Raw genomic sequence first — 23,173 nt, forward strand, 5'->3', positions numbered from 1 at the left:
CCTTTGTCCTGCCGTGGGAGATTCACCACTAACGGGCTCCTGCAGTGATCGACAGGCACCCTTCGCCAGGAGCTTTCAGCCCAGAGGTGATGCTGTGATGGTGGGTGATGCCTTTTGAACCTGAGGAGCAATCGATGACCAGCGTTGCCATAGATACAACAGTAAACCCGACGGGCGCGCCCTGGCGACAACAGCCTCATTACTGTGCCGCCGGCGGGCGAGGCTGCCCCGCGGCCGGGCAGCTGTGCCGTTCCACCGGCGCTGCGCTGCCCGAGCAGCTCTTTCCCGTGCCCCCGGGCCCGCTGCCCGGCTCCCCGCAGGCGCTGCCCGACCCGGCGGGGGGACGCCCCGAGCCGCTCCCGCAGCGACGCGGCCGGCGAGAGCCCGCGCCCCTCCGCTCCCCTCAGCGCCCTCCGCTCCCCTCAGCGCCCCCGCCCGCCAAAGCCGCCCCCTCCCGGCCCTCTCGCGGTCCCTCATTGGCCAGCAGCGCCTCGGGGAACCACACCCCCTCACCCCCCCGGCCGTGGATTGGTGAGCGAAGCCGAGGGGAGCTGCGAGGCCACGCCTCCTTCGCTGCTCGCCGCCGTGGATTGGTGAGCGAAGCCGAGGGGCGCGCAGAAGCCACGCCCCCTCCGTCCGTGGCCCGTCCATCTCACAGCCGAGCCCCCCCCCGCCTGCCCCCTGCGGGCTCGGCAGCGCATGCGCAGTGTCGGCGCGGCGACGGGGCGGCCCTGGCTGTTGTTATTGTGGGGCTGGTCTGCGCCGCGCCAAGATGGCGGCGGGGCAGGGGGGCGGCGGCGGCGGCAACGGCGGCGGTAACAACAACAACGGCAATGGAGCGGGGGGGCTGGCGATCCCCGGGCACCTCACTCTGTCCTTCTCGGCGGGGCCGCACTGGGGAGCGGCCACTCTGCCGCAGCCGCACACGGTGCGCAGCCTGGACCGGGCCCTGGAGGAAGCGGGCAGCTCGGGCATCCTCTGCCTCAGCGGGAGGAAGCTGCGCGACTTCCCCGGCAGCGGCTACGACCTCAGCGACACCACGCAAGCAGGTGCGGGGCTCCGGCGGTGAGGGGCGGCCCGGCTGCGAGGGTGATGCGGGAGGGTGGGGGGGTGACGGCCGCGAGGGTGATGCGGGATGAATGGAGGGAGCGTCCCCGCTGTGGTAGCAGTTGGGAAGGGGGTGTCCTGTGGGTGTGCGGGGCCCTGGCCGTGGGGGCGTGCAGCGGAGGGGTGCCCCGTGGTGGCACTTTGGGGGGCCCTAGGAGCGGTCCGCTGTGGTGGCACTGGGGGGGCATGGGGAGGATGCAGGGGAAGGGTCCGCTCTGATGGCATTTGGGGGGGAGCAAGGGGGTGGCACGTGGTGGCAGTGGGGAAGGTGTATTGGGAGCACTGGTGTGGTGGCAGTGGGGAGAAGCCCCAAGGAGCCCCCGATGTGGTGGCAGTGTGGGTCGGGGGGTGGGGGGGCTGCTGTGGTGGCAATGGGAAGGAATGGGGCCCTCGCTGTGTGAGGGCAACGAGGGTAGCGGCGAGGCTCCGCGTCTTGGGGGGGGCATGGGACAGGACAATGAAGGGGCTCCCCTGCATGCAGGGATCTGCGGGATGCAGTGGTGGGTCGCTGGAGGGCCTGGGGGTGCTGTGTGGGGTCGCTCCCTCTCTCTGTGCACTGGGGAGGGTTGCTTCTGCTGTGTGTGCTTACGGGAGGTGGGGGGAGCTGTGCACCGAGGGGACCTTGAGTGTGTGCAGAGGCAGGGATGCTCCTGCGGAGAGGGGGTGCAAGGGGTAGGGCACCCCAGCAGCGTGTGTGTGCAAAGGCAGGGCTCTGCGGGGAGAGGGGCTCCCCCTGAACCCCGGCCGTGTGTACACACAGGGGAGTGTTGTGCTGAGTGTGTGCGTGTGTGCCCTGGGAGCCTTACTGTGCTCTGTGTGGGAGCAGCGAGGAGGGGGGTTCCCCTGCTTGTGCATGGAGGGGAGAGAGATGCTTTGTGTGCGTGCAAGAGGTTGGGGGGATAGGCACAGGGACTTGGGCATTGCGGTCTCAGTGTCTGTCTATACGTGTCATGAGGATGAGGATGATTCACACCGTGCCTGGAAGAGGGTGTGCAAGATGAGGGGAGCTGTTCAATTCTCACTCTGGGAATAAGGGCTCCATGCTGCGGTTGGTTTGGCCCTTCATGGGTGTCAGATCTGTTGCAGTGAAGCTTTATTACCTGGGGTATGCTGGTTGGTCCTTCTTCCCAGCTCAGCAGGGAGATGGTCACAAGCGCGGGTGTGAAGGATGTGTGTGCATCCAGCAGTGTGTGATCAGAGCTTAATGTATGCACCGTGTTGGTAAATGCTTAGACACTGTGAATGTGAGCCCGGGTTTACCCAAGCTTGCAGGTGAAGCAAGCTTGGAGACATTTTTTTATGCTGTTCCTAGCAAACAAAACTACATTTTCCATGGGAGTTCTGTTATATTATTTCTGATGTACCCCTGGATTTATTTGCTGCTGGAGTAGCTGCTGAAAACGAATCATATTGAGTAACATGCTAGAATGAAATACGGATGAAGGGTCTGGCATCTTTTGTTCACAAGTACCAGTGGTTTCTGAAATACTGTTTGGGAGAATTAATTCTTTGGTGGTTTTCTGTTTCTGGGCTTTTCTTTCCCCATGGGTTATGAATAGCTGGCTTATTGTTTTGGATATGAGACTGCCCATTGTGGTACCTTATCCATCTCTGACAATCCTGTACTCCTGGTCTATCAAACACTCATTCTCCTGCTCTTTGTTGTGGGCTGCATTAGTGCACAGGGTTAAATAATGATGTACACATTCTCTTGTTGTGTGAGGAGTGGAATTGGTGACGGGCTGATCTTAAAATCCAATTTCTGTATCCAGTACTGAGCCTGCTAATGATTTGTGGGTTATTAGCTTTTTTTTTCCTGACACATGTGATGCATCCCTATGTGCAATGCAGAACAGGGATAGGTGAAAATGTGTTAGGTAATATTGTGCTTCCAATAGGAAATAAAATAAGAAGAGATTCCATTTTCTTGTAGTACATACTGCATTTTCTTGTAGTAGCATAAAAATGTATTCGGCAACATAGTAGATCACTTCTGTGTATAAATATTAAATAACTAAAGCACTGTATATAGGCAATTTATTACTAAAAAGACTTTCTGTATCCTGAAGCAGGTACATTGAGGATCCTTATTTTGTGTTTGCTTCTAATTATCCCTAATTGCATTTTAGGTTCTATTTTTGTTGTTTTATTTTGAACCTCACAATATTTGTGTAAAAGCTGTCTGAAATGATCTTGTCTATCTTTTAGCGTGTAGTAGAGCCCAATCATTGCCCTCAGGATTAAATTTTTCATGGTGAAAGATGGTGTGAAGGTGTTTCAGGGCAGTCTCTGACAGAAATAGCCATATTGCTGGCTACTCTGAAAACATATACTTGAAACAGGTGATGTGCAAGTACTATCGTGTACTAATCCTGCTTCAGTGTAGCACTGATTTATGAATTAATCCTGTGAAATACAAATTTTAGATGTATTTCAAAATATGCTTGTAAACAAGAGATTTGTAGTCTCTGTTTTGACTTGTACAGTAGAATTCTGTTGATGAACGGGTAAATGGCATTCTGCTGGTGAGTCACAGACGTCCTGTACAGAGTAGCAATGTGGTACAGAGCTCGATGGGGGTTAGCAGCTGCCTCAGAGGCAAGGCTCACTCACTGGCATTTTTTGTAGCAGTTATCACGCTTTCCCGTTAAAATATACCCATGAATAAGGTTCTAGATTTAGGCTGAGGAATGGGAGAAAGGGGCTGCGTCAAGAACCTGTGCTGTGTTTTGCTTTCTGTTCTAACTCTCTGAAATTCAGTTTCATGGGACTTGAAACAAACACTTCAACCGACCTCTCTAACAAATCTGGATGTAAACGACTTCTTTTCTATATCCCAGCCCCTTACACAGTAGGATCTACAGTGTCACTGTCAATCCAGAATATTCTGCCTGAATGTGATTAAAACCAGCATGAGAAAGAAAACCACTTCAGCTCCCAGTCAGGTTCAGGTCTGCATAGGCCAAAGCACAACTGCTGCCATGTATCGAAATGCCCTGGGATTTTGTCTGTCCGTGTTTCGTGTCTGACTGAAGTAAGAGCTTCCCAGTACATCATTTCCAAATACTGGAGCACATTTTTGGCACCTTAAATTATGTGACAAATTATTGTGCAGCTGAAAGCATCATGGTGGCGTCTGGGCTTTTAGCTCTGACCTTTTTTGTCATACCTTTTTTTAACAGTGAATTGTTACTGCAGCTCTTTGGTCAAAAAGCAACCCCTTATTTTATTCTTTGCCTGATTTTGCCTTCTGGTTGCTTAAACAGCTGCTGTGAAACAAACTCCTGGGGGGAAGAATGTAAAAAGAAATGCAGGTCATGAGATATGTAGCGATGTATCAAGAGGTACATTGACTATTCCAATCATTTTATTAACATGTGTAATGTTCCTCATGCAGCACGAAGCAAAATTACCTCCCCCGGCAGTAAGTAATTGCATATCTCACATCGGTGTAATCACTGTCTGCTTAGCTGGAGAGTTGTGTGTTTTGTTCTCCTCTTTCCAGAGAGGTTGCCACGCTGAACTAAGTCAGCCTATGCCTTTAGCAATTTCCCCTTTGGTTTTGTGAGTGCTCCTTAAAGCATGAACTCAGTAAATATGAAAGGCATGGGAATGACAGCTCAGGAATCAATTTCTTTGCTCTGGATACCTATAGTGGTGCCATCAGGCTTGTTTGTGAGTTTGGCACAGCAAACTGGAGTGCCAGTTTTTAATTCAGAGGAAGCCTCTAAGCAATTACAAGTAGTTGAATGGTTGCCTGTACATACATTACCTTTGAAACAGATCCTCTCTGCCACCTGCTACCTTCTTACATAGCTGAGGAGGAGCACCAATGTATTCCCAGTCAGACTTGAGGATGAGTCCCCTGTCATGACCAGTAACAATCCCAGCACCACAGGCAGAGTTCCCACATGGTGATTCCTGCCTGTGTCTGCTGAGGGGATAGGATGGAGGAGACATGCTCACAATATGTACAAGAGACCATTGCCTAGCAATACTTCCATGACTTTGATGGTTTTGCATCATATTTCTGGCTCTTGTAAAGTTTAGAGTAATTCCTGTGATTGTGGATTAAATCCAACAAAACCTATAGCTTAAAACAGAGTGTGAATTGCATAAAAATGTGAATTTGTAATACTTCTGCCTGGAGAATACATACTTCTAAAGCAATTAACTATATTCAGACAGGGTAATGTAGTTTTGTTGGTGGTACCAGTGTTGATTAAAGTGCTGGCAGGTAACTGAATAGCAACACCAAATCCAATTTTCAGTTTAAGAAATAACATTCATATAGGGTGTATGTCCTAAATCTAGATTACATTCTAGGAATCAAACATGTTGAAAGTTGTGTGGTTCTTAGTACTGACTGCTTCAGATTTGAACAAAAAGAGAAACTGAGATTATATGGGTTTTTTGGGGGGGAGAGGGCAGTGTTTATGCTCAGGAATGAATCTGGTGCAAAATCTAAGGGAAAATGAGTTGTGTCTGTTGCTTTCTTGCCAAAGGCTGGTAGTGAGAATGCCTGGTGTTACAGGCAACTTGGGAAAAGTCTCAGTTCAGGGAGCTGAAGTTAAACCACCTGAAGGTTAGTTTGCCTGCATAAAAGGACTGCGTTATAAAGAATACCACTAATATCTAATAATCCTTAAAAACATTTAGAATTCAATCCTGTAATGTTCTCCTGTGAGAAATATGCCATGTGTAATTGTTTGACTTTTTGTATTCTCCACCCATCAAAACTAAATTTGCCATCACAGTGGCTATTTCTGTGCTGTGGAATATAAAGCCTCTGCAATAGTTCTGCTTTTGATGGATCTAAAGAGCTTTTTGTGCTACATCTTTACTTGTATTTGAGAAGGGGACAAATGCATTCAGATCATGAATGACATTGCAAAGCTTTATGTGAGGAAGGAAGTGGACTAGCCTTTGCTTTTTCAGACTTTTCTGTGAGGAGCATCTTCTCATTTGACTTGTGGAGCTGCTTTGGAGCTGATTCAACATTAGAGAGTAATTTTACTGCTAAGGGTGGTATTTAATGCTGAAGTGTGGCTTTAGCTATAGAGGTAACTACATTGGGTCAGAAGGCTGGAATTCCACTGCAAATGCAGAGGTACTTGAGGGATCTTTTTTGTGGTAGAAGTTCTACATATCTGTGTGGAGAGATTTCTGATCCTCTGCTGTGGCTGTCCCAACAGCCTGATCCTCATCATTCATCCAGCTGACCTGGGGTTGTTTGCTGCTTGCTGGGAGAATCTGCTGCCAGGTCTGACAGATCCAGTGAAGGCAGAGAGAGTGCTTTAGGTGAGGAGGGTGGGTGGAAATGAAATAAAATTCTTGTCTTTTTGCTTGGCAGACATGATTGATTGTCATTAATGTGCTCCCAAGGGTTGAAGGCACCTTGCATCACAGGCCTGTTCATAGGCTGCTGCCCAGCAGATGTAACTGCACAGTGAGCAAATCCCTGACCATCTGTGTACTGAAACAAACATCTACTTCAATTTGTCGCTTCACCACTGGTTCAGGAGGTGGAACCAATAATGTAGTGGACAAGAGCTTGGTATGGTGAAGGCTGATCTACAACTAAAAGGTTTATGGAAGTACCTGCAGTAATGAGTGCTTTTACATACTGATTTCTAAGGTAATAGAAGCGGCTGCAGCCATTCTAAACGCTGCCAGGAGGCTTGGCATGAGCAGGACAGTCAGCGGGAGGCACCGGCAAATAAGAACAGATGCTGAAGTTGAGCAGAGGCCTTTGTGTCTCAGAAGAACATGTTGTAGCTGTTGCTGGACCCTTTTCACGCTGTGGGCATGGACTGTTCATGTACCCATTTTCTCTAGGGGGATTTTCTGCCTCACTCTTCCTTCCCTTGCCTTGTTTTTCAGTGTTGTTTGTCTTCCAGCAATATAGCTTACTTTCAGAATGTTCCTGCTTAGTTTGTCCAGTGTCCAGCAATTTTATCCGCACAAAAATAAGTCATAGAGTGACACTGGTTACAGTTGATTTGGTTTAGCCTTTTGGCTCTCCCTTGTGTCTGTTTAGATTGTAAGCTCTTCAGGACAAGGGACTTGGGTGTGTATAACTGAGCATACAGAAACTAACAGAAGAAGCTTTACTTGGGCTTTTGTGCATAATTTAAGTAAATCTTATCAAACCCACCTTTGCTTCATTTATGAGTGATGATTCCTTTCCCTTCCATTACTTTTCTGTGAAAGAGGAAAAAACTCATGAGTTTTGTAGCATTGCAGACATACCTGAATGGGAGATGTACAGGCTGGGATAACATAACTTAATTTCACAGATCTTGTATTCTGTCCCTTATTCTTTGAATGCCGTGGTACAAATAATGCCCATAATTTACCCTGGAAGATTGTGATGCTAAATGTGTTTGAAGTTTAATGTCTGTCCTTACTTGTGGGTGAAGGTGATAGCGAGTAAAGTCTTAGGCTTGTCTCCAGTGGCTGATACCACTCTTGGAGCTCCATCAGGCAGAAGGCATCTCTTTATAGGACCCTGCTCAAGGAGGGAGACATGGCTTACTGTTTGAGGTGGGAGAAAAGAGGCAGGGTATTTGTTTAACAGAAGAATAGTTGGTAGGATGTGGTCATAAGGTGCCTTTGGAGCATTACACTAACTAAGAACATTTCCTGCCTGTATTTCTGTACCATTGACAGTACATTGTACGATGTGAGATACAGTTAAATGAGGGAGGTTTTTTAATACTGTTACCAATATAAATTTTAACCATCACAGGACTTGAATTATAGGGTGGCTGAGTGTTTTTTGGCCATACAAAACTTCTGTCACCTGGAATTATCATATACAGGTGCTTCAGCAGTGTTTGAGGCAAGTTTTCTTTTCTAGAATCATCTTCCATCTGACTAATGAAAGAGTAATAAGATCTTACCCATGTTCTGTGTGTTGATCTCAGATTTGTGTTTAGGTTGGCTAAACATGCATCTTTAAGGTCAGGTCTGAACACTTAAGGTTATGCATTCATTGACTTCTGTAGGACTGACTAGATAGTTACTGTTGTACTTAGATGGTTTTTGGCTTAAACTCAGCTAAAACATTACTGGCTAGGAAAATCTATGTATTGCAAGGTAGGAGGGCAGCTCTGAGGGTAGGAAGGTAGCTCTGGGGTTTGGGGGTGATGTTGGAAACACTTTGAGCAAGCAAAACCCCAACACCAATACAGTGGATCAGCATATTTTAATGAAAGCCAATGTGACATCAAGATGAAGTTCAAGTGTAAACTTCCCAACTAAGCCTTGCTTTTGAAATTCAACCTGGAGCGCATGCAAGATGTGACTATAAAACTGATAGTACTGGATTGAACAAAAGGCCAGTCTGTTCTAGCAGCGTGGCTCTGACAGTAAGCAGTGAGGAATGCTCAGGGAGACTTGCAAAACCAAGGCAAACATGATGTTAATGCTATTTGAGTACCTTACTGCACACTGCTGTAACCTGACAGCTTGAGCTGTTTGGTTTTCCTTTTGATCATGCCTTAAACTTATACAAGATGCCTTCTCCCTTCTAGTGCTTCCCCTCCAATCTGATTGACTTGCTAATTTTTTTCCTTTTGAACTTTTAGTATGTTGTTTTTTAATCATTGTCTCACAGTCAGTAAAGACTTTATCCTTTCTGTTAAAAGGAAACTAAGCTGCAACCAACTTCTTCATAGTTTTTAGTTCCCCTCTTAAATTTACCCTCAGTAATGGTATACTTCTCCCCTTTACTGTTTCTGCAGAGATAGTGAGTTGGAATACCCTGTGATTCATGAGCAGGCATGGGTAGTGTCTTCTATTTAGTCTTCACAGAACACCCCCAGTTTAGAGTTTTCCAGTCTAAACTGGTTAAGCAGAGAATTCCTATAATCTCACTTCTAGAGGAGTTGTCATCTTGCATCATCTGCAGTTCTGAATTTAGCAGCTTCCCTTTGCTGCTTCAGTCCGTTAACCCTTGTTGGGCCATTCTCATTTCCAGTGCCAGCAACAAACTTCCATCTTGACTGAGATGAAGTCCCTCTTGTTTATAGAGGGGTGCTGCATTCCAGAAACTTTCTCCTTTCTTCTTACAGTATTTGCTCAGTCATACATGGGATTCTTAGTCTTCAAAAGGTACCTCACTTGCATAAGCTTCACATCTACATTTTATTTAGCATAACAGATGAACTCCTACTTTTTCTCGTTGCGAGAAGATTTCTGGAGTAGGAATAATTTTCCAATTTGGATAAAGAATAGAATGACTTGTTTTCAAAAAGCTGTATATATGTCTGATATATACATGTTATGGAAGACTATATACACTTGAATCTTTATCCTCAGAAAGAGCTGAGCCCCTGGGGCCATCCTGATACTGTATTGCAATGAGTGAATGAAAAATTGGTTGGAAGAGAAGTCGTACTCTCTCCCAACTCTTTATTTACCTTTTTCGTTTTATTATTGACAGAGAATGGGTATAATTTCGTGGTTTAATAGGATTGCTGGATTTCATAATGGAAAAGTGGAATCCTTGCCCAGAATGTCTGAAGACATTACTTTCGGGGAAGTGTTTTCAACAGTAACACAGACCAGTTCCACCATATTTGTGTATTCCAATGGGAAATTCTCTGGGGTTTATGCGAGGGGACATGAGGAGACCAGAGCCAGACTGTGCTAATGTGATTTGTGTCAGTCCAGGTTGGAAACCAGAGCTAGTTTTACATTGCATGTGGAGCCCTGGAGTCCTGGTCCACTCCTTGTCCAGAGCAGAGAGCTGCTGTACACCGCAGTTGTCTGGCCACCTCTTGGGTTTATTTCTGCAGAAGCAATGGCAAAGCTCTTTCTGAATCTGTGTTTTTCCAAGAGACATGGTTGGGGTATGGCTGGGTACACGTGTAGCAGGATTTTCATGGTGCTCTTGGGTCTTTCAGTTCAGATGCAACCTACAGCACTGCTCCTTGGATCAGTGGAAGCAGGGTGGGATCCTGTCACTTGTGTTCTGGGGACTAGATCTCTGTAATAGCCTGCAGTTACCTTTCCAGCTGCTGATAAAATCAGGAGGAGCCTTAGAGCTGGTTCCCTAGAACAGGATTGTATCAAAAGCTGTGTGTTCATTATGTGCTGGAGAACTGTGCCAGTGGTAAAACCACGTGCATCCTCCCTGCATGCAGTTATCCAGCTCTGCCCAGTGTTAGACTAAGAGAGCCTTTGTTTAACCTAAAAAGGGGATTGCAGGAAATTGTTCCATGTGAAAGCTGCCATTTTTCTGTAATGTTTTCAAACTTGCTATGGTGGAAAAGGGAAAACAAACCTCACCTATCGTGAGAACTTTCTCAGTATCTGCTAAGCTCTTTAATAAGCTTCTTGCATTTCATTGGGATGTTCAGTGTCAGGGAGCTTTAGTCCATTTTTCATTCAGGTCACTAAGAATGCAGTCCTGCAGACTAGGTCTTTCCCTTTTGGGGATATCCTTTTGGGATAATCTAGTTTAAGAAGTGCCACTTGTAACTGGTTTGCCCGGTCCACTTCAGGCTGCTGAGCTCTCTTTGAGCCTAGTGGTGACCTTGAGCCACTTATTCAGCCACTTTCTAGACTGTTGTTTCAGTCTAGTGTACCACAGAACCCCAGACTGGTTTGTGGTACGACACATACTGTGTTGGAAGGGACCTTAAAGCTCATCCAGTTCCAGCCCCTGCCACGGGCAGGGACCCCTTCCACTGGAGCAGCTTGCTCCAAGCCCCTGTGTCCAACCTGGCCTTGAGCACTGCCAGGGATGGGGCAGCCACAGCTTCTCTGGGCACCCTGTGCCAGCGCCTCAGCACCCTCACAGGGAAGAGCTTCTGCCTAAGAGCTCAGCTCAGTCTCCCCTCGGGCAGGTTCAAGCCATTCCCCTTGGCCTGTCCCTACAGGCCCTTGTCCCAAGCCCCTCTCCAGGTTCCCTGCAGCCCCTTTAGGCACTGGAGCTGCTCTCAGGTCTCCCCTTCAGGAGCCTTCTCTTGTCCAGGCTGCCCCAGCCCAGCTCTCTCAGCCTGGCTCCAGAGCAGAGCTGCTCCAGCCCTCGGAGCAGCTCCATGGCCTCCTCTGGCCTCACTCCAGCAGCTCCACGTCCCTCTTGTGCTGCTGCCCCAGAGCTGGATCAGGGCTGCAGGGGGGGTCTCCCCAGAGCACAGCAGAGGGGCAGGATCCCCTCCCTGAGCTGCTGCTCACGCTCTGGGGGTGCAGCCCAGCACACGGGGGGGCTCTGGGCTCAAGTGCACATGAACAGGTCATGATGAACAGTGCAGAATAAATGATACAGTTGTTCTAATGATAATATGATAGGAGTTAAGCAGTCATTTCATGCGCGTATTAAAAACTGAGACGTACAACCTGAAATAGCAATCGGTCTGTCTTGCTTCTCTTTTAAAAGAGTTTGTTCAGCGTTCTGTGAAACCACATCCTTTTGAGACATCTTGGGCTGGGAACCAGAGTTGCTTTCAAAAATGTGGAGTCCATCTCGAGTAGATATCTCCTTCTTCCACGACAGTTTCATGTACTTGTTATAGCACAGGTTTTGGTAGTTAACTGAGAATTGCCAGGATTCTTGGGTTATATCCTACTTGAATTTTCTGGTTGTTTCAGAGATTTCATGTAGGCAGAAACGCTGTGGGTTTGTGGCATGCTGGCTGTCAGATCTTCTGCATGCACGTTTGCAGAAGGCAGTCGTGCATTGTCATACTAGCTCTAGTTCAAGTGTTACGTTTTCATTGTCAGTGATGCCTCTTCTTTCCCCTTTTACGCTAGGCTAAACTCTATCCTTATTTTTATAGGTAAATGCACTCAGCACTGGGATTTGTGACTTTATTCTCCTTTTAGCCAACTTACAAATGTGTAACTAGAGAATGTCTCATTGCTGTGCTTGCAATAAAGATCTGCAGTTCTTAAGCAAATAAATATGCAAGGGTTTTTTGCAAACTTGGCTTTAGCCTTACATGTATTTTATCCAATGAGATTAGATTGTAATGTGGCTGCCAAACAGGAAAAATCAAGTTTCCTGGCTTGTACCTGCCTTTACTCTTGTGCCCTGGATTGGAGGGGGAAAATGCTGAACAGTTGCACAGAACAAAGACCACTAGAGGAGGGACTGTCATCACTAGTACTCAGTTGTATTTTAAATGTTCTTTATGATGTAGGGGGTAATATGTTTTTGACTGCCTGTCATTTTCACTGTTTTCTGTTCTAATTGCATATCAAACAATAGTCTTGAGTATTTTAAGGCCTTTCTTGTGTATTAATTATATGCAGTAGCATCTGGTCAAACTGAATTATTTTACACTTCTTGCAACACCTTAATTTTTAGGAGCATGACAAGAATAGCGGAGGGTACTTTTATCTCCTCTTCCTGCAGGGGCATTTTTGACTAAACGAGGATTTTTTTTTTTTTTTTGCTTCCAGATCTTTCAAAGAACAGATTCACTGAAATCCCTCCTGATGTCTGGCTGTTTGCACCACTGGAAACTTTAAATTTGTATCACAACTGCATCAAATCCATTCCAGAATCTATTAAAAACCTGCAAATGCTTACCTACCTTAACATTAGGTGAGTAATGCTATTTAGTTTTGGGCTTTGTGTAACTTATCTCATTGGAGAGGTGGCATTCAACTTACTGAGGGCCCTTGTGCTCTCAGTTTTGCTCAGGTAGATATTTGCTAGTGTTTGCCTTGTTTTTGGTGGGTTTTGAGCCAGCAGGTGTTGCTTCCTTTGACTGCATTGGGAAATATCAGTCAGTAAATGATGGTAGCTGAGGATCAGGGGAATTTATGCAGTTTTCTTTGTGATCTTAATGTTCTGCAGACAGACAGTGTTTAGGAAGCAGCTGTCATAATGTGCTGCTCTCAGGAGGGTGTTTGTCTCTGGCCAGAAGGCCCTCTTCACTTTGCACATTATTTACTTCCATTGCTGTTCTTAAACTTGGAAAACGTATTGTTGGATCTTCTCAGAAGAGCAGAGGATGTATATGAGCTGGAAGAACCCAAAATGAGCAGAGACCCTGCTGTCTGTGGTAGTCCATTTCTTGCATTGACTATATCAGGCCCTAGACAAGTCCTGTTAGGTGAGGGTTATAGAGCATGGGAGGTTTGGTTCCAGAATTGATTTTTTAAAAAAACCCTAAAAGCTTGTGAATTTATTCTGGAGAAGAAAAAGGTGAAAAGGCAAAACCAAACCCAGGCAAACCAGACACAAATCTCAGAATCCTGGATTGGGAGCGACTCAGGGATCATCTGGGCAAGCTTTCTTGGCAAAGCATGACCCCAGTTAGATGGCCCAGCACCCTGTGCAGCTGGATCTTGACAGTGGGCTTAAAGGCCAACTGTGTTTTGAAATCTGCAAGTATTAGTACTTAGTGATCTAAGAGTCACAGTCTATTCTGTGATGGTTCTAAAGAGAATAATATGGTAAAACTAGAACATTTTCTCTAAGGAAGTGGACCTCACTTTCTTCCCAGAGCATCTCTTTAGATGGTGCTGAGTACAGTTCTTCTTACAGAAATACAGCAGCAAGCAGTTCTGAACTGGGTGTTGCGTGGTTCAGGAGTCAACTCTTCCAATTACCATCTGCCACACTGTGCTTTGTCTCCAGTTTTGTACTGATGTCTCGGGCCTCTTTTCATAGTGCATGGATGTATGGACTGAAGAAGTTGAAGAACAGGCTAAAGTACTGGCTTATGAGTTGAAATACATTGTTCCAGAAGAAAACCACATGATCTCAAATTCTAATTTTGAATTCAGATGAGTGAAGAAGTGTATTGTGCAATTCATAGTCAAGCAGGCAGCTCTTTAAAAACCAACCCCTGTGAACCAGCAAAAGCCCAGAGGAAACTGATCTGATGCAGAGAACGACTCTTCCATTGTCTCCGTTGTATAATCAATCATAAAAAAGTTTACTTCATGGTTTTGCTTCTCATGCTCTCTAACCAAAAAAGCTGTCATATCTACCTGAAATACAACGTACAAGGAGACTTACCACATACCTACACCCAGAACTTGTTTGCGTTGTTCACTTAGAATGAACAGAATAAATACAGAGCTCTACCCAGATTCCAATTACTTTCTTTTGATGCTGTTAAACTTGCAGCACTTCTTTGAAGCTGAAGCATTGCAAGACATGAATTTATTTTTGTTGGCTTTGCAGCTCTCCAAGCTGTAGTCATGGAGAATAATAATGTAAAAAGCTTTTACATAGAAAAACAGTGCTCTGAAAAATATAAACCAGTGAATCTTTGAGGGGTTTCTTAATATAGTGTCAACACAGATGTCAGCACTTAGATGGGGGGTTTTATGGCTTTTTTCTCTTCAAACTAGAACTGACTCTCCACAGTTCTACTTAAAGCAACAGCATTTACTGATTTATATATTTACTTTTATGTCTGAAAGGAATTGCTTTCATACCTCACCTCAACAAGCTGATTTTTCCAATGGCTTTAAGTGTCCAAGTAGCTTTTTAGAAGAATTGGCTATGTTTCTGGCAGTGGCAGTCTGCAGTTGGTAGTTTTTCCAGTATGGATGTAAATCAAAGTGTCAATAACTGCTTATTTCTTGTGTGCAAAGCAGACATATGTGCATGCAGGTGGAAAATGACACACGTTTTATTTCTGTTGAAACTTACCTTTCAGACTATTGCTCAAGCAGAGTAGTAACTAGATGTTGAGGCCTTTTTGTGGTGGCTCAGGAGTGATGTGACCACATGACATGAGGAGCAGTGGCCTTGTCTTGAGTTCTGGTTTGCTGAGAACATGACTTTATATTGGTAGAGTGTTGGATCAGGTGCTCCTGCTGAAGGTATGGGAAAGCAGCATAACAACAGACATCAAACATTATTCCTTGCGACACATTTCTCTGTACACTTTAGTGTTGAATTGAGTTCTAGTACATACTCAGCAAGACGAGGACCTGAAATTCACATATCTGAGAGAGGTTTTATCTGGTGAGGAATTCATGATGGAGATTGTAGCTTAAAGTTAGATGAAGTTGGAATAGGGGGAGAATATCTTCTGGACTAGGAGGAAAGTTGTACAATGGGCATTTCAGACTCCGTGTCACGCATACAGAGATTCTAACCCAGCCTTGTGTCTGCATTTTTCTTACTTTCAAGTCGAAATCTTTTATCGACGTTGCCAAAATACCTGTTTGATCTTCCCCTGAAAGTTCTGGTTGTCAGTAACAATAAGCTGGTCTCCATTCCAGAAGAAATTGGGAAGTTGAGAGATCTCATGGAGTTGGTAAGTACAATTGTGAACCATTGTACTGAGTAACCTGAAATGAGAAGCCGTTTGTTCACCTTGTAATAAAAGAGAAACGAATAATCTTGTAAATGTAGAACTTCAAAATTTAAATTCAGTGCCTGCTTTTTCTTGGTGTTGGAGCTGCAATTCCAGGTGTGCTCTGCTGTAGGGTTTCACAAATGGGGTTAAACACAAACCAGTATGTTGGGTTAACTGAAGCTTAAGGGGTTCATAAATGAAAGAATTGGAAGCACAATTTTACTGGAGTCCCTCACTTGTATGTTAAAAAGGGTGAATTTTCCTATTTACCTTCTTTACAGTAATCATCATTCTCTTCATTTTTGGTATGTGTCCCATCCCCCCCTTCTGCTGTTCCTTTATGTTGGTTGGGGTGACTAGAAGGATGTGTGATATTCACAGTTTAGGTGTCTGTACAAACTGATTTTATCCTATGGCATACTAAATTGGTGCTTTAGCCTCCATAACTTTCTCTATATCTCTTCCTATTCTGGGCTTTTCTGATCATTACTCTGTGTTAAGCTCATGTTTTGGAGAGCTCTGCACAATTATTCACCAACCTGGTGCTTACACTGTGCCTGATTTCTTATTTATGTGTATTTCTTTGGCCATTGCAAGCAGTCTGCATCCTGTTTCCAGGGTAACTGTGTATACCCTGGAGATTTCATTTAACATGACCTAATTTACAAGTAGTATAAGATTATCATAGAATCCCAGAGTGGTTTGGGTTGGAAGGGACCTTAAAGCTCATCCAGCTCCAACTCCTGCCATGGGCAGGGACCCCTTCCACTGGAGCAGCTTGCTCCAATCCCCTGTGTCCAACCTGGCCTTGAGCACTGCCAGGGATGGGGCAGCCACAGGTTCTCTGGGCACCCTGTGCCAGCGCCTCACCATCTTCTTTATGCTCTCTCCACTGTCAGAGGATTTTAATGTACCACTACTAGTTCTAAAGGAAGTGAATGTTTTGGGGAGGGAATCCCATCTGAATGTTGATGTGGACAGAGAAACAGTTGATCCCAAGCAGCCTGGACTTCGGGGCATTCACCTAGATATCATAGATATCATAGTTGCCAAAAGCAGATGAGCAGTGTTTAAGTGGAAGCTCTGGAAGCATGTAGTGGAGGAGGAGGCTGGATGTGGCTGGTTAAGGCCTGGTTTCTATGTACTGTCTCAGCTTGCCTTAAAATCATCTCTGTCATTGTTATCTCATCTAGGAAACTAATCTCTGAAGCAAATTTCTTTGAATTGAAAATAAAAAGAGGTTAGAAATGGTCTTACATCACTGTGATTCTTGACTCAGTCTGGACTACATAGATGTCAAATTAGGCTCAGAAATAGCTGTAGCCTGTGTTCATTTGGTGCAGCTCTGTCACCATCTAGTGCTTGTCAGATAGCTGGTGAGCCTGCAGTTGCTCTTTGTCAGTCTTTAGTTGCATGGGTTGGTTCAGGGTGTTTTTGGGAAAAAGGATCTTCCCAGGAAGAGCAGAATGCAAACCCATCTGCCAGCCATGGCACAGGGGGTTGTTAACTGGCGTGGGAGCTACGCCAGGAACTCCAGAATCCTGGGCTTCAGTCTGAAAACCAGTCTTTCATCACTCATTGGTTTAACTGTTTCAATTGAGTTTTTTGATGCTTGAATGACTAAATGCTGAAGAACGAGCAAGATGTGTTGTGGTACTACTGATCTTTGTGGAACAAAGATAAAAGACTTGGGGGTTTTATAGTATGCTTTATAGTAGTTTTGATAACAGTTTTCCTTTGTTTCAGTTCATTTAAGATGTTCAGTTAATTTATTACTATCTTTCTCAGGATATTAGCTGCAATGAGCTGCAGGTTCTTCCCCAGCAGATAGGAAAACTGCAGTCACTTAGAGAATTAAACATAAGAAGAAATAATCTCCATATGTTGCCAGATGGTAAGCTGCTCCTCTTCATTTCTTTGATGTAGGTAAATTAGTGTTAAGAAGATCTCTGATTCTGTTTCTGTTTGTCTCCCCCACTGCAGAATTAGGAGACCTTCCCTTGGTAAAGCTGGATTTTTCTTGTAATAAAATTACAGAAATCCCAATTTGTTACAGAAAGTTACGGCACTTACAAGTTATAGTTTTGGATAACAATCCAATGCAGATACCACCAGCACAGGTTAGTATTAAAGCATTCGAGCTCAGAAATTTGCAGTAGGAGCTTAAGAAAGATGCAGCTGTTCTAAGTTAGTGCAGTCAGGTTTTCATATTTTAGCTTTATGTCTTCCAGTGGGAAGTTGTGGGTACAAACTCAGTGTAGGAAGTATTCACTGGGGTGCAGTTTCAAAAGATGTGCTATATAATTAACATCTCTTTTGTTCATTTGTTTCCCAACAGATCTGTTTAAAGGGTAAAGTACATATATTTAAATTCCTCAGCATTCAGGCGTGCCTCAGAATAGATAAAAAACCAGATTCTTTGGATCTTCCATCATTAGGTAAACGAATCCCCTCCCAGCCACTGACAGACAGGTGAGTGGTGCTGTGTTTGTTTTATTTCACTGCAGCATTTGTTATGAAGTGATCTGTTTATTACAGATAATAGCTGTAATTTCAGTACTTCAACTCTTCTTTATTTAGGAATCATAGTATTTATCTGTTAAGGTTGTGTTACTGGAAGCTTTATTGGCTCATATGAGTTACACTGAGAAATTGCTAAAGTACTTGCTTAAGACTTGCAAATCAGAACGAAGATGTATTTTCCATTTATTGATTGGAAATCTCAGCTATTTATTTCCCAGATTATGGCAAAACCAGATGAAAAGTTCCCATTAATGTTCTGAATATAGAGTTAGTGTAGTGGAGGGGAAGTCTGCCTCCCACATATATATATTAAGGGAAGCAGGCTTAAAAATCAGTGAAATACAGTGGCTTTTTTTATTGGATTGGATGAGGTCAAAAAGTGCAGAATATTTCGTTTGCCTCTGTATTGGGCACATTTGGGGTAATGCAGTGGGTGTGCCTGTCCTCTGTCAGTTTGGTTCGCTATTGGAAACCATAGGGAACAACACTTTCCTTACAAACTGCATTTTAAGAAAATGGGCAACTTGTGCCTCTCTGTGTTCAAAGGCGAGGGGAAGATGGAAGTTGTGAAGGAAGCCTACACAGAACCATCTGAACCATCAGAGTTAGTCTGTGGTCGTGATCTCAGGCAACTGTGCCATAGAGAATTAGTCCACAGTGTCTGTACATGGCTTCTGCATCATAGCATCCCAGACTGGTTTGTGTTGGAAGGCACCTTAAAGCTCATCCAGTTCCAGCCCCTGCCACAGGCAGGGACCCCTTCCACTGGAGCAGCTTGCTCCAAGCCCCTGTGTCCAGCCTGGCCTTGAACACTGCCAGGAATGTGGCAGCCACAGCTTCTCTGGGCACCCTGTGCCAGCGCCTCAGCACCCTCCCATGGAAGAGCTTCTGCTTAAGAGCTTATCTCAATCTCCCCTCGGGCAGGTTAAAGCCATTCCCCCTTATTCTCTGCTTATGGAGCACTGAGCAAAAATTGGCTGCTGTCGATAAGTATGGAGGACGTGTTTATTAAAGGATATTCTTTTGAACAGTGAAACTAGTTTCTGTCATTCTTTGTGGGTTTATGTGTGGTTTTTTTCTTAATGTAGCATGGAGGACTTTTATCCTAATAAAAATCATGGACCAGACTCTGGTATCGGAAGTGATAATGGGGATAAAAGGTTGTCCACAACAGAAGTGAGTGGTTTTTAATTTTGAATTTGTGAAATTTTGGTTGGCTTGTTTCCTCTCTTTCTTCCCCCTTAGTGTAACAAGGGTCAAAGTAGTTGGAGGCTGTAGATAAGACGGTACCCAAGGACTTTCCTTAGCCCACTGCCCAGGGTGGGTTGGACCTCATTGTTCAAAGTACTGTATTTCAGTATTAGATTATGTACTGAGTAGTTGTGTGTTATTTCCCAAACTATGATTCTCTTAAAGCTCCTTCTCACCTCCTTCCAAAAAACCACCCCCAGAGACATCTCACCTGACATGTTCATCCTGGGAGCTCTGACTCCTGATAGGGTCAGTTGCGCTAGAATTGATGAGTTCTTCAGCAAATCATGTAATGGCTTATGTATAAGTTCTGTATTAAATGTGACTGTCTTTGCAGCCTTCAGATGATGATACAATCAGCCTCCACTCCCAGGTATCGGAATCAACAAGGGAACAGACGCTAAGGAATGACAATCATGTAATAGGAAGTAAACTCGATCCACAGAAAGGTAATAGCTGTTGTGCATCTGTCAGTTTAGGTCACAGAAATACTTCTGGTTTGGTAATGCAACACAAGAATATTGCACAAAAGGATAGGATCATGTGTTGGTGCCGTGTTTTCATCCTTACAGAAAACAATGTAATAATCACACATAGACAAGGCCAGAAAGAAAATAACATTACTTCTAGCTTTAGGAGAAAGGATTTCATTGTTTTACCTTCTTCATAAGTAATTATTTCTCTGAGGAATAAAACCTGGTTGAGAGAGCTGTTTAATATTATCTTTTCCATTCTTCATCAATCCTCACTAGACCAGGAGGTGTACGACTACATTGATCCGAACACCGAAGAGGGAGCTGTTCCTGAGCAAGCAGATGTACACGCTGGACCACTGCTGTCTTATATTAAGGTAGCATAGTGTGACAAGAAACACTGCTCAGTGTCCTTGTTTTTCTTTTAATTCAAGTCTGAGTTTATTCTTCATTCTGTGCAAGGAACGGGGAAAACAGCCTGAGAAATCACAGAAAATAGAACAGAATGAGGATTGGGGCGATGAGAAAAGGTAAATCTTCTTTATCACCTTTTCTGGGAAGCTTTTAGTGATAGTGGGAGGTGAGGGTGGTTTTGGTTTTTGGTTGGGCCAAGAGTATCCTGGGGTGCATTGTGAGGAGTGTGGCAGCAGGTCGAGGGAGCTTATCCTCCCCCTCTACTGACCCTGGTGAGGCCACGTCTGGAGTCCTGTGTCCAGTTCTGGGCTCCTCAGTACAAGATGAGAGCTACTGCAGGGGGTCCAGGGGAGGGCCATAAGGATGCTCAGGGGTCTGGAGGATCAGTCTTATGAGGGGAGACTGCAGGAGGTGGGCCTGTTGAGTCTACAGAAGAACAGCCTGAGAGGGGATCCCATCAATGCAGATCAGTCCCTCAAAGGCAGGTGCCAGGAGGAGGGTGCCAGGCTCTTTTCAGTGGTGCTCAGTGACAGGATGAGGAGCAATGGCCATAAACTAAAGCACAAGTTTCACTTCAACATGAGGAAGATTTTCTTTCCACTGTGGGTGGCAGAGCACTGGCACCAGCTGCCCTGGCGGGTTCTGGAGTCTCCCTCTCTGAAGACATCTTGAATCTGCCATGGACATGTTCCTGTGTAACCTGCTCTGGGTGGCCCTGCCTTGGCAGCAGGTTGATCCTGGTGATCTCCAGAGGTCCCTTCCAACCTAATGATTCTGTTTTAAGCTCATTGCATATGAAGGAAAGGAACCTCATGGGGAACACAGAGTGCTCCTTGGACAGAAAATAAGCATACTGGCGGTGGTTCTCAGTTGTCCAATAATGCAGCCGTTTCTGTGTCTGGCTTTACTGAAATCAGGCAAGTCACTGACATTTAATGTTTCAGACTGCAGAAAGAACAGCTGCTGGCTGAAGATGATGATGAACTCAAAGAAGTGACTGACTTGAGAAAAATAGCAGCTCAGTTACTGCAGCAAGAACAAAAACACAGGTATTGCAGTATTAGGATAACTTGGTTTACAATTAATTTATTCTTTAACCTGCCTTATACCCAAAAGCTCTGGACACCTCATCATTTTGAGAACTTTTTTGTCCAGCTGTTACAGTGACAGATGCTTTCAAGATACGTGTCCTGTGTTCCTTGTTCTAAACCTGTTGTCTAGAGAAGCAGGGGTATGCCTTCAATGGAGAGGAAGAGATGAATGTGAAAGTCTCACATTCATGGAGCTGTAGAACAGAGGAAAGAAATGAACAAGTTAACAGTGTAAAACGGAGAGAAGAAATCCCTGGAGTTGCGGGATGTGGACAGGCTAGGGAGGAGGTTCTGCACTGCTGGTTTTCTTGTGAGGTAGTTGAAATGCACATGAAGCCCTTAGGGAAGTTCATATCCTTCTAGTGTGAATTGCATAGCTTTACAAATCACGTAAGTCAGTAACAGCAGGGGGGATAGACAGGTTTTAGATAGGTTTTACTTACAACTGCATGCAGTGTATTTAAAAATTGCTTGTTCACACTGGGAAGGGAAAAATAACAATGAAACCTTGATATGTTCTTATTACCAAGGAGTATTGAAAAGAAGACTAAGAATGCCAATTTTTCTCATATAAATTTATTAATCGAAAGAATAAGTGTGTTTTCTTCTGTTAGATTTTATGATGGTTATTTATATTGAACGTGTTTGATTAGTTTTAGTATTTCCTGGTTATCTGATAATTTGAAATAGCAAGCCACTCCTCTTCTGAAGTACTGCAGCTTAACTTCTAGTCACCATAGTTGTATCTTAATGCAGTGATCTTGCTAATAGTTCTGCTTTGCTCTTGAATTATGCAGACACGCAGTCTTAGTTGTTAAGTTTCACTTCTCAGTTTAGCATTTATTGGAGTTAGCTTGTGTATCTTTAAGTACAATAGGACAAAATGACCTCTGCTACAAAATCTATCCTTGATTCTGCATCCCTGGCTTTGTGAATTTGTAACTTCTTGCTGTAAACAGCAGTAAGAATAATACTTTGAATTTTAGTGAAGCTGTTTCTGTGTGTGTGGAAAATGTGTTCAGTCTGAGTGAACAGAAGTGAGTGTTGTGACATAACTTCTTACTAATCCTGTTTCTGTTCAGTGTGGTTTGGCTTGCTTTTAATATTATGCAGTCTCTTTCCTTTTGCTTGCTCTGCTAATGACTTCCCTGTCCTCTCCCATCAACCTGTCCTGCTTCCTTCTTCCGTCTGTGGCTTTGGTGTACATGAACTGTGAATACAGACGAAGGCCATTAAGCTATAGAACTTCATTCAGTGAAAAGCTCTTCCAGAGGACAAGGGCGGCAGGACGTGCATCAAGGTATAAAGTGTTTGTAGAGCTTCAGATTGCCACAGTTAAAATGGCCACAAAAGGAGCAGTTTTGGCTGTTTCTTGAACCAAACTGGACTAAAGGGGTCGGCTAAGTTAGCCTGAGGTATTTCGCTATCAAAAATAGATGGCAATGCATTTATTGTTCTTTGAGCTGAAATACTGTTTAAGGATAATATTTAATTAGGCAGCTCTCCAAAGAACATTTAAGTGAGTCCAAACCTAAAAGTGAAACTTCCTGTAACTTTGTCATGCTTCCTCTTCAGTTTTTTTGGTTCTTATACAGTACCTCAAATACGGAACCTCAGGCAAAAGTGCTTGGGGTTATTTATTTATTATTCATTATTTTGATTGAACAGATTTTGGTTTAAAATTGCCAATATACTTTGATCACAGTTCTGCACATGAAGTCAGTGTCAGTGTGTAATATTACCTCCAAGAATTCAGAATTACTCATTCTAGTTTCTGTCCAACATGACACTTCCTTGAAAACATTTAATTGTAAGTGGTACTGAGTGGGTTTGTTACTTTAACACTTTAAACATCCATAATAGTAACTCATAATCTTCTTCCTGTGTGTTCTTCAGTTGTTCTGAATCTGTATGTAAGTTTAGGCTTCTTTCACTGTTTACCATTTAGAAACATGGAATTTCCACTGGTTCATTTCTGTATCAGACTTTTCACTTAGTTCTTTTTCCACCTCCCTTTGCCCTGCATTTCCTT

The 23,173-nt window shown here is 44.4% G+C and overlaps 1 protein-coding gene across 2 annotated transcripts in view; it reads left to right on the plus strand.

Moving 5' to 3' along the window:
• The first annotated feature begins 727 nt into the window (after positions 1-727).
• Positions 728-23,173, plus strand: part of LRCH2 (leucine rich repeats and calponin homology domain containing 2) — a 41,687-nt gene continuing 19,241 nt past the window's right edge. For both annotated transcript variants that reach the window (XR_010614914.1, XM_065689786.1), the window contains exons 1-11: positions 728-1,049; positions 12,523-12,667; positions 15,221-15,347; positions 17,178-17,283; positions 17,373-17,509; positions 17,728-17,861; positions 19,001-19,088; positions 19,501-19,612; positions 19,916-20,013; positions 20,099-20,166; positions 20,995-21,099. Coding sequence is in view for 1 of the 2 variants with exons in the window: in XM_065689786.1 (XP_065545858.1) it covers positions 773-1,049; positions 12,523-12,667; positions 15,221-15,347; positions 17,178-17,283; positions 17,373-17,509; positions 17,728-17,861; positions 19,001-19,088; positions 19,501-19,612; positions 19,916-20,013; positions 20,099-20,166; positions 20,995-21,099 (1,397 nt within the window). In the remaining variant the exon portion in view is untranslated. The remainder of the gene's footprint in view (positions 1,050-12,522; positions 12,668-15,220; positions 15,348-17,177; positions 17,284-17,372; positions 17,510-17,727; positions 17,862-19,000; positions 19,089-19,500; positions 19,613-19,915; positions 20,014-20,098; positions 20,167-20,994; positions 21,100-23,173) is intronic.

Source organism: Lathamus discolor, chromosome 9 (genome assembly GCF_037157495.1).
Source record: "Lathamus discolor isolate bLatDis1 chromosome 9, bLatDis1.hap1, whole genome shotgun sequence".
In the NCBI taxonomy this organism is placed as follows: Eukaryota; Metazoa; Chordata; class Aves; order Psittaciformes; family Psittacidae; genus Lathamus; species Lathamus discolor.